General features: G+C 38.4%; 1 protein-coding gene across 2 annotated transcripts; it reads right to left on the bottom strand.

Annotated features, from left to right (window-relative positions):
* Positions 1 to 4,495: 4,495 nt before the first annotated feature.
* Positions 4,496 to 10,995, bottom strand: LOC131981866 (neuronal acetylcholine receptor subunit alpha-9-II). 2 transcript variants are annotated; one of them, XM_059346369.1, is made up of 6 exons: positions 10,604 to 10,995; positions 9,646 to 9,791; positions 8,395 to 8,549; positions 7,771 to 7,951; positions 6,526 to 6,877; positions 4,496 to 5,424 (listed from the first exon to the last, which is right to left on the bottom strand). In XM_059346369.1, the coding sequence occupies exons 1-6, from the start codon at positions 10,722 to 10,724 to the stop codon at positions 4,643 to 4,645; spliced, it is 1,737 nt and encodes a 578-aa protein (XP_059202352.1). In that variant the 5' UTR covers positions 10,725 to 10,995; the 3' UTR covers positions 4,496 to 4,642. The 2 variants fall into 2 exon arrangements, with proteins under 2 accessions (XP_059202352.1, XP_059202353.1); XM_059346370.1 differs by lacking the exon at positions 9,646 to 9,791 and having other exon boundaries at positions 10,604 to 10,629.
* Positions 10,996 to 11,342: the final 347 nt, after the last annotated feature.

Genomic DNA, 11,342 nt, shown 5'->3' with positions numbered 1-11,342 from the left:
GCATTATGTCAAACGAAAGCTAATGACAACACTGGTGTACAGTAATATATAAACCGAAATCAGTTGCAGATGACGTTAAACTGCTGTTTTAAAACTAGGAGACGTGAAGGAAGTTTTAATAAAAACGCAGGGGCGTAAGTAGCTGAGAGTTAAGGGCCCAGAGTTATAGGAGGTCCCCTCCACTTTCTTCAACCTTTTACACCCAAATTATTCCATCTGGGCTACTGTGTGTCTACGTTGTAAAACTCAAACTTACACCAATTTCAGCTGACTTGTATTTCAGTTTAAGCCACCAATGTTATCAGTGGTGGAAAAAGTATTAAGATCCCTTAATTAAGTAAAAGTAGAAAAGTAGGCTATCAACATCAATATGTACTAAGTAAAACTACTCATTATGCAGAATGGGCCCACTCAGATTGTATATATATATATATATATATATATATATATATATATACTAAATATATTATTCGATTATTGGTATTGCTGCATTTATGTAAGCAGTGTTTTCATTTTGTAAAGATAGGGTTCATTTGAACTCCTGTAACTGGGTTGAATTATAAATAAATATCTAATCTCTTTAAAATGAATATATTTGGCAGGCAGTTAAATGTAGTACAGTAAAAGGTACAATATTTGCCTAATTGCCAGAAATGTAGTGGAGTAGATGTGTTGCATAAATTGGAAATATTCAATTAAAGTACAAGTGCCTCAAAATTGTACTTAAGTACAGTACTTTGACCAGCAGTCCTTAGTTTGATATCTGTCTATATGGTGAAAAAATTGAGTCCCCACCAAAAACAAAACCATAATACAACAATATTACATATAGGTTACATATTGTATCATGTGCCATTTGTTTGCAGCTTTGTATACTTGAACAGAAACCTATTTCAAATGTATAGTTTAATAAACTAGGTCCAGACACTTGAAATTTGAAGTTCATTCTGTTGTCATGTGTCGAAATGCTTTCAGAGCCCAATGAATAGCCCAAAATAATTTAAATCTCTGTCGTGTGATAAAATAGATAGAAGGTATAATGTTAGTTCGAACAGTAAACAATATACTTAATGTATGAAAAGTAAAAGTAGTCATTATGCGAAAGCACAACAGCACAACTTTGTGTGATATTAATCTATTATTATGAATGACAAATTAACATGTAAGTAAAATGTTAATGTCATCACTTATACTGACCAGTTTAAGATTAACATGTTTATTGTGTTTAAAATCCTAATCTGCAAAACTATGAACTAAAGCTGTCAGATAAGTATGGTGCAGTACAAAGTAAAATATTTCCCTTTGAAATATTATAGAGCATTAGTATTGAGTGGCAATAATGGGAACACTCATGTAAAGTGCCTCAAAATTGTACTTAAGAATGGTGATTGAGTAAAAGTACTTAATTGTGTTCCACCACAGTCATTGGTGAATACATTGTATCACCACAGTTATTTTCCTGTTCTCTTTGTCGTTTCAAGTAGTAATAATAATGACTGATAATGACTCTCGATGTGATATTTTGTAAAGCCCTTGGTAATTTACCCAGCAGTCTTCCCCCAGAGCCTGAGCTGCTACGCCTGTCCAAATGACATGGTTCACACTTCTCCTGGTCTCCCGGGGTGATTACAGCCTGCTGTGGCCCCTCTGGCTCACTGAGCACTAATGGAAAGCAACACAGTCAGCTTCTCTCAGACAGACAAGAAGATATTCTCACTTATATCACATGCATTGTGCTTTAGTGGGGCCATCACTTTGTAGAACTGGAGAAACTCAACAGGCATGCTGACTGCTGCCCCAGCATTTTTTTTACTCACTAACTCACTTTCATTTACAGCCCTGCAGATTTAATTATGGAATTGCAGTAAGTAAGATGTATGGTCTCTGGCCACACACCAACAGGGAGAACTAATAAAGAGCCTATTAATCTTTTTTTCACCTAACAGTTGGTAACTTTGTGAGCAGCAGATGAGAAGACAGTGGGAATCATTTTGAAGTGCAGATCTTGTGCACTCATGTTGCCACATGCAGCTTCAAACAGTCAGCTTTGGGGCATCCACCATCAAAATGGTATGTGGGAAATGAGCGCCATCTACTGTGAGATTAAGGCATTGAGGTGAAAAAATTAAGATGAGATAATAGCTTAAAAATCCTGTTCTTTAGTACCATTATGACTCACTCTAACTATTGCATCCCACTCCTGGTGAATCATTTTTTTGTGAGTGACATTTTGTTTTTTAGAAAGGCATATCATATAAACAAGCATAAAACAAGAACTATGGGGAGGGGGATACAAGTAAAGTAAGAGTAAGAGATAAGACACTGTGTTGTAATTGAGACCAAAACTCCTTCCATCTTTTTCATCTTTTTGGGTCTCTTTGTAGTTGTTTTTATGTTTCTTTTGGGTCATTTTGAGTCTGTCTCTTGTTGGTACTTGGTGAAGGTCTGGGGGGGCCTGACACTCCGGTCTATGCACGACAGGCTTGTTCAAGGATGGCATGGCATGGATGGATGGGCCAATCCAACCAGGGTGTTTTAAAAGTTAATTTCGGCAAACTCTGAATATGCACATACCGCCAGTATTTTTCATTTGTGGAACTTAAATTTAGCCTGTAAGTGATTGAAGCATTTGAGGTCCTCCTCTAAGTTCCTTGGTTTCCACATCTCTGAGGATCTCTCCTGGACTCTCAACACCTCCACCCTGGTCAAGAAGGCTTCCCAGCATCTGTTCTTCCTGAGGAGACTGAAGAAGGCCCATTTGTCTCCTCAGATACAGGTGAATTTCTACCGCTGCACCATCGAGAGCATCCTCACCAACTGCATCTCTGTTTGGTACGGCAGCTACCTTGGATTGCTACACACACGCTACAGCACTGAACATTTAAACATTTGACCATCTGCCTCCAGCCACTGAACATCTGACATCTGCACTGATCTGTTTGTCACTGAATTTATCCCTGTATTTATTCAACTGCACTTTATTCATACTATTTAAACTGTTTGCAATACCTACTGCTATCTGCTGCTAAAAAAAAATTAAAAGAACAAAACCCCAAACCCTATTATATTTATTTATGTGATATTTACATATATTACTGTACATATACACTTTAGTGCCTTTTTGCACCCCTGGTTACATGCTAAACTGCATTTCATTGTATAAGTACCTGTACTCTGTGCAAGGACAATAAAGTTGAATCTAATCCAATCTAATCTAATGTAGAGGTCACAGAGCACTGCAATACCATTCTGCACCCATTTTTCCAACAGAAGGAGGATACAAATTTGTAGGCAGAGATTGTAGAGGTCAGGCTCAGGAAGGGTTGGAAATTAAGGATGTTTGCAGTCTTCTTCCAAACTCCTTTAAGGCATGACAGTATGGGATGAGACTGAGCACTCGGAGTTAGAGAGGCAGGAAGATAGAAAACCAAGGTCAACCATGAGAGTGCCTTGAGGGGCATTTTAAAAGACATATAGAAATAGGAAGGGAGGAAAATCTATAAAAATACATAATATTTGTATTTCAGTCTGAAATCTAGCAGAGGAGTATAAACTTGAGCAAAAATGTAAGAGCCTCAAAATTCCACTACAGTAAATGAATATACCGCAGTGTTCCCACAACATAATGTTCCCTTGCCTTCCTTTCTGTTCTTTATTCTTTCTTATGCCTTTCACCTTGTGCACACCCACACAAACATACACTTGACTTTCCAAGTTAAAGGTATGGGCTTTTTGGAAGAGGGGGGTGTCAGAGTGTGCTCGTTGTGTTACATAATTAATGCTCCATATTACCTTTCATCCTCGCTGCCCTGGCTGTGCTACAAACAAAGCTTGCTCATTAACTATTCACTGGATGATTTTGAACAGAGAAATGATTCTGCAGATACAGAATGTGTGCTAATGCTGGGTCTCTCAGCCCCAGGCGCCTTATTTTACAGAGACATGCCATGTCTCTACTGGTCATATTTTAACTTTACTGAATACCCCCTCACATGTTATGGTCATATGATGACGTACCTATAATTCAGTCATGATTGATGGGGATGGTAACAATCAGCACATTTACAACATGCTATCAATATAGCTGGTAGGGATTGTATAGGAAGAAATACCAGAAGTAACCAGAATGTATGCAGAGAGGCAGGCAGCAGAAAACAACGATTAACAATAACATTTAATCAATGAATCATTTAAGTTTTCATTCAAAAGCTGCAGAAAATGTTTTCAGCCTCTCGAATATGGAGATTTACTGCTTTTCTCTGTTTTATAACATATTAAACTGAATATCTTTGTTTTGTTTTTTTAGTTTTAATAGCATTACCTGGAACTTTTTATAGAGCCTTCATATGTACCATGGCCCATTTTGTTTTGTTTTAGATAAAGAACCAAAATCATAATGCTGCTATGTGTAGGACAATAAATGTTTATGCGTTATGTTTAGAAATCATGTGCAAAATAGTGAAGGCAAAATGTGTTTATTTTCAAGTCACTGTAAACTACACTGTTATTGTTATGAAAGAAAAAGCCACAAATATAATTTTCAACGTACATCTGTATAAAAAATGAAATTGTCTCTTTGATTTTTTTTTTATTTGACCATAAAGAGTTCACTGAGTCAAATATATTTAAAAAATCTGTAGCATCATGGTGCCTTGCCAATAATGAGGATGCTCATGAGGAAAACCATGATTAAGAAGATCCACATGAAGAATCTGTCCATCACTTTAGCAATCTTCTTCCATTCTGCCCCTTTGGCGCATGTGGCCCTCTGCTCTCGGAAACAGTTGGCGATATATTCAACATTGCTCACCAGCTTGGTGTCCACACAGGGGAAGCTGCTGCTGTGGCTGCAGAACAAGCAGGGGCCGAAGGTGACAGTGGGGCCTTGAGGTGGGGGTTTTTTGTCTTCAGGGCAGCAGGGAAGTTTTTGGTCTTCAGCATAGCAGGGAACCTTCTGGTCTTCTTTAAAGCATTCACCTGTATGAATTTTCCCAGAGCCTTCATATTTCCCAGGTGCAAAGCTGGAAAAGTGGCTCCTCTCCTCCCTGGTAATGTGATGCTGGGATTTCACTCTGGGATGGTGTTGGGGTTTGGGGGTCTGAGGTCTGGGGTATTTGCGACCCTGCCAGTCCTGCTGGCTTTTGTGGCTCCCTGGTTTACCATTCGCATGAACATGGGAGTTGAGTTGCTGGTGACGGATATCGTCCTGGGGGAAGTGAGAAGATGAAGAAGAGGAGGATGCAGAGGTACAGTTCTCGCCTACCTCGTAAACAAAGAAGATCTTCGACATGTAGTCAATGATGAGGACTTTTGCCCAGTGGGGGACTGGTTTGGCCTCTGCACCACAGAAGTGAATGTTCATGATGAAGATGGTGAGAGATGTGGAGGCTGTGACCATGGTCATAGTGGCAATATAGTACTTCCCTGTGTAACAGACAGGAGGGAAGTTTGATTAGAATTTTTAAATTGCACTTCTTTGACTTTTGTTTCTAATTGATCAGCATTTGTCGTTTGTTATCTGTGGAGATTTCAGTCAAATGCCCTTACACAAACCCTGTAAGGTTTCTTTTTCACCATTTTAAACCTTTCTTTGTCCATCTTGCTTCATCTAGAGTACTCAGAAAGCACACTAGGAGGGATTGAAATCAGCTTTGAAGAGATGAGTGTCAGGAACCAATATTTTTCATGTGTTTGTACAGAACAAATTTTGTTCATTATGCATTTCAAGAAAAAAGTCTAAATGACAAGAAACTTTTTGTGTTCAGTAAAGTTAAAAGACATTTACAGATTCATTGTTCCTGTGTCAATAAGTCATCAGAGGAACATTGTTTTTAGAGAAACGGCATCTATCAGAAAACAGTTACTGCAAGCTGCAACCTGATTTTCATCAATGCCATAAAATGAACAATAACCACAATATTTAAGGGTGTAGTAGTACTAAAATATCCCTTCACAAAAATGGGCTATTCTTGGTAGTTGGCTACTACATATTGCTTTTTAATAATAGTAATAGTAATTTATGTGAAAATTTTATACGTATATTAGACGTATTGAGGAAAATCAGGTTATAATCCGCAGTCGACTTTACCAAAGTCAAAAAGTTGACTTTATTCTTGACATTTCAACCTTTTTTCTCCACATTGTATTTCAACTTTTTTCTCCACATTTCGACTTTTTTCTTACAGTGCATAATGAATTTTTTGAGGCAATCCGTGAAAGTGTTCACAAAATATTTCCTATTTTGATTTTTATTACTGAGCTTATTTAATGAAAATGCCAATTTGGAAAACCATAATCTGAGTGTTATAAGTTTACTGAGAGTTTTTTGTTATTATTGTGACTGTGTTGAAGATCAGACCACATTTAGATAAATTGTGAATAAATGTAGGCCATTTTAAAGGGTTTGCTTTCTTTTTTTTTTGGCACTGTAAGAAGGCTGTATCTAACAAACAGGACTGCAAGCCTCTATGTGAATTTTAAAGATGCTAATGTCTTTAACACAATCCTAAACAAACACAGTCTTACCTATAAGGGGCACACTCTCAGATGGAGGCATGCTCTCAGCCACCATCAGCTGAAATACAGTGAGAGCCAGAAGAACGGTCACTCCGAGGGAAACCTTCTCCCCAGAGTCTGCTGGCAGGTAGAAACCCAGAGGAGCCAGGAAGGAGATGAGGAAGCAGGGGAGGAGGAGGTTGAAGATGTAAAAGGAGGAGCGGCGCTGCAGGAGCACTGTGTAGGTGATGTCTGGATACGGGTCAGAGCAACAGCCGTACATGATAACACTCTTGGTGGCTGGCATACCGAGGCACACCCACTCCACGTTTTCCACGATGTCTGAAAGTTCCCCACTGTCCATGCCCATAATGATGTCTACCTGGAATTAGGGTAATGGATGAGTCGGTGTGGAGGAGGAACACAAGCAGCTCCACCCACTGACATTTTCCAAGGAAAGACAAACTCAGCAAATTCATGTACACACGAATGTATAAGCACAGAAAGTATGGCTCTAAAAACAATAAATCTCAAGGCAAGAGTATGTGTGATCTCTTTTTCTAGGTGGCCAGTCTCGGTTACCCCCTATTGCAGACACAGGTCACAGCTTTACAACCCAGACCTGAACCAGTCTTGTACTATTTAACTTTAAGTCAGCAGACTTGGAAATCTAGGTGACACAGACCATCACCATCCTGGTTGATAAAAAGGCCATAATAGTTTTGTATTTTCAATTAGGTATAAGTTTAATTTTAATTTTGACTTTTACATTTCATTTAATTTTAGTTCATTTTAGGTTTAATTCGTTGTCAGAGTGCATTTTCTAGTTTTAATTGAGTTTCTTCTTTTCATAAAGTTTCATATATTTAGTTTTAGCTCTAGTTTGTTTTGGGGGGCAACAGGTGTAATGTCTCAGATGTATGTGCAGTAGCTACATGTACATACAAAATACATGGTTTGAAAACTGTGTAGGGTTGGCCATAATGTTTGAATCTTGTCCTGACCCCAGATAAAATTAGGTTAGGTTAACACTGGAGCTGAGACAAATAGCTTGATCAGTCATGTTCTTTTTATTTAATTCTAAAAGACTAGACTGCATTTAACAACAGGGATTCGTTGTGAAAGCAATTGTGGCATAGCGCCATCTCCTGGAATGTTAAGTTGTAGTTCTGAAGTGAAAATGATTACTGAAATTAGTTTTGTTTTGTTTTGTTTTGTTTTGTTTTTTAACTAGGCAATATCTTTTCAGTTAAGTTTTAGTTTTTTTCTACACACCTGGTGGCCATTGTAGGTCCAGGAACCGAAGGTCAGATTACATTCCTGGCTGTCAAAGGGGAAGTAGCGGACGTCCACCACACAGGAGCTCTTGGTGATGGAAGGAGCATCCCAGGTTATCTCTCCATTGTAGCGGAGTTTCACATTGGTGTCCATCGGTCCTGAGAAGTCATCGTCAGCTCTGGAGGAGGAGAAAAAAATGGACAAGTTATGTGTTATTTGGTTAAATGGTGTATATAGTATGTTGTATGATTTCAAGAGTGAGTTTCCTGTGTATTAGACACACCTTTACATTCTAATGTGAAGCAATACAACAGTCCTGTTGTATTGCACTTTTATTTTTTAATTTCTAGTGAAGTGAAAAGGGAAAAAAAAGAAAATAAAATAAAATAAATCCTACACTTACATTTGGACTACAGACTTAAAAAAGACCTGACTGACTCTGCATTCATATCATTTGAGAAGATTATTACTGTTAAATTATAATGAAAATGTTACAATTACTGAAATTATAAGTGAAGTGTAAGGCTGTGGAAGTGGTTAGCTCCCAAGGGTGTGTGTGTGTGTGTGTGTGTGTGTGTGTGTGTGTGTGTGTGTGTGTGTTTATGTGACGTACGGGCATACTTGTTATAGAGGACGAGGTCGGGCCTCCACACAAGGCTGCTGGGGATGTGGATCACATCCAGTCCATCATAGTCCTCTTTATTCCACCTCAGATATGCATCATGCCAGGTCTGCCTGACCCACAGGTAGGTAATCAGCACCTGGTTTCTCTCATCCTTCACAGTCATAATCACACATACCATATACACATACACACACCAACAATGGATACATACTAAGAGCAGCTTAAAGAGAGAGAGAGAGATCCTCTTGGTCACCATCTCGTTTCTCTGTATCTCATTAACTCTCTATGAGCATTAAGAGGGGTTCGGATGATCACAGCAGCTGAAATCCAGGCCTGTCTGTCAATATCAGGTGGATGAACAGAGTCACTGGCTGCAAGGTGAGGGTGGGGGTTTTGGTATCGCTGCCAGAGCTTAAATGATGTAAACCAATGAAAACATAAACGCTTTAGGTAATGGGACACTCCATTGTCTGGCCCCTCTTCTCAAACATGACAAACCAACGTCAGGCAAGATATGCCAGCCAAACGCACATGCACAACATGTGCTGATTCACTGTGGGCTGACACAGCACTGAACCTGAGCAGGAACCTGAGCCAGCTCAGTAACAGTAAGCCCATGCTGTACAGTAGGAGGTCTGCCTCGGCATTCATACACATCCACTTCTACAAACCTTAAACTAACATATTTTTGTATTGGGTCTAGGTTCCGTGTATGTATAGTCAGTATCTGTGTGATCTCTGACAATTAACATAGAAATAAAATTCTTCAGAATGAATTATTTGTATGCAAATTAACATTATACCAGGGCTGCAATGTGACTATTTGATTTTCCAAGAAGTTTTCAGTTACTTAATACGAATTGCATGGCAATTTTTGTATTTTTAGCGCAATATATTGCACTTCAACTAATATATATATATATATATATATATATATATATATATATATATATATATATATATATATATATATTGCAACTTGTATTAAAAATCGGACACAGTTCCACAATAAATTATTTTACATGCTCAGCATTAACAGTTGGTCAAATCAAATGACTTACAAAAACAGTATTGTCACAAACTACTGTGTTAATTTTACCACAAGCCAAGTTTTTCAGGTTTTTCAGTTGAACAAGGACATCCAAGACAGTCCTGCTGTCTGGTTTATGTCGTTAATCAGTAACAGTGCATACAATAAGCAACTAAGAATTTATATTTCAGAACATTGCCATAGCACTACTACTCACCATGTCTTTGATCTGAGAGAGAGTGATCTGCAAGGTGACGTTGAGGGCTCTGTCTGTGTCCTCCACAGGCCGCAGAGCACTGGAATAATTCTCCATCAGATCATTTAGGAGCTTGTGGGCATAGTGACCCTGAGCTGAGTGAGCCACTGAAGGGGGAGAGATTTGGTCATCTTTCATTTTCCAGTTCCACTGCTTTTAATTTAATATTTTAGTGCCAGTACTTCTGAGAGGATTTTGATGACTGGGACTGTTACCACAATGAAGACCATGAAAAACTCACTTGATTTAAACATTTTGTGCATTCTAATACCAAAACTATTTGTGACAGGGAGAGTATGTCCCAATATGAAGTATATCAAATTCAGCACGCCAAAATGACCAGGTTGTCCTACTGCATCTGGTCACATTTTGCAGTATTAAAGGCAGCATGCTGTTCTAGTTATTCTGACCAATAATCCTAAGAAATATATATGAGCAACAGGGTCAAAGTTCAAGGCGCAATGTTAGTAGTATGCTCCAATTGTGTTCATGCTGCATGGAGCAGTAAGTACTTTGTAAGGTCAGCTGAAGTGCGTACATATTATCATTCACATTGTTCCAATTGTGCCTTTTTCATTAATTTCTTTTTCTTTTTTTTCTGAATGCCATCCATGTTTATTCATCATATTATTCTGTATCATGACTAAATATTTTAATATTTATTACAAAATATATATATTTGTATTAATTTAAACATTTAAATAAATAATTTGAAAGCCACAAAGTTAATGTTAAGTGGTTAAAAGTAAAAAAAAAAAAAAAAGAACATCATTTTAAATGCTCTCAATTTGAAAGGCTCAACGCTTTGTGCGTTTTTTCCCAAAAGTAAAGCAGTGTGTCCTATTTTAAATCACCACTTTCTTTGTGAAATTAACAACAGCTCAGGGATAATTTTTGCGTGCAGGAGCGTCTGACTCACCTTCAGGAAGAAGCATCGCCAGACAAATTATTGGAATCATCTTGAGAATTAAGATTACCGCCTCCAGGAAGAAATAAAACGGAGCTGCGACCAGTAATCTATAGGAGCCCTTTAGTTTCATCCCCTAACAGGCTTACATGATGCCCGATCAACCCCGGTTGAACTCAGTTGCAGATAGCAGGGCACTGTTTCATCTGGGCATCTTGGCGGTCAGAGCGGCTCTTACTGCTTGGCAGGGGAGGCAGCATGTCTGCTGACTGAGAATAAAACTCCGGCTATCACATAGCAGCCGCAGACTGAGAGAAACAGGATGCCTACGAGTCATCGCCTCACCACACACTGGGCTATTCAGCTGTCAATCAAACGGCTGCAGCCAGGTGAGATGCTGGCCTGCTCCCAACATACTAACAGCAGGGAGGTATGGAGCAGAGGAGGGCTAATACATTCACTCAGTCACACAAACAAGATTAGTTCTTCAGATACGGGGGAAAAAAACAAATAGTAATAACACTGCCATGATTTTAAATTTGAAAGTGATATAAGATGATGGGATATATTCTCATCTTCAGCCGATTTGATGCACTTTCTGCTTCTTCCTCCACATTAAACGTTTGAAAAAAAAACAATGTTTTACTTTAAGTTCAACTAGTAATCAGAGTGTGGATCTTTTTTGCGGAATAAATAAATAAAAATGGCTATGAAATAAATCCTGAAATATATGCTTGAGAATTAATTCTGT

This window comes from Centropristis striata, chromosome 12 (genome assembly GCF_030273125.1).
Source record: "Centropristis striata isolate RG_2023a ecotype Rhode Island chromosome 12, C.striata_1.0, whole genome shotgun sequence".
NCBI lineage: Eukaryota > Metazoa > Chordata > Actinopteri > Perciformes > Serranidae > Centropristis > Centropristis striata.
This window is presented reverse-complemented; position numbering and strand designations above follow the sequence as displayed.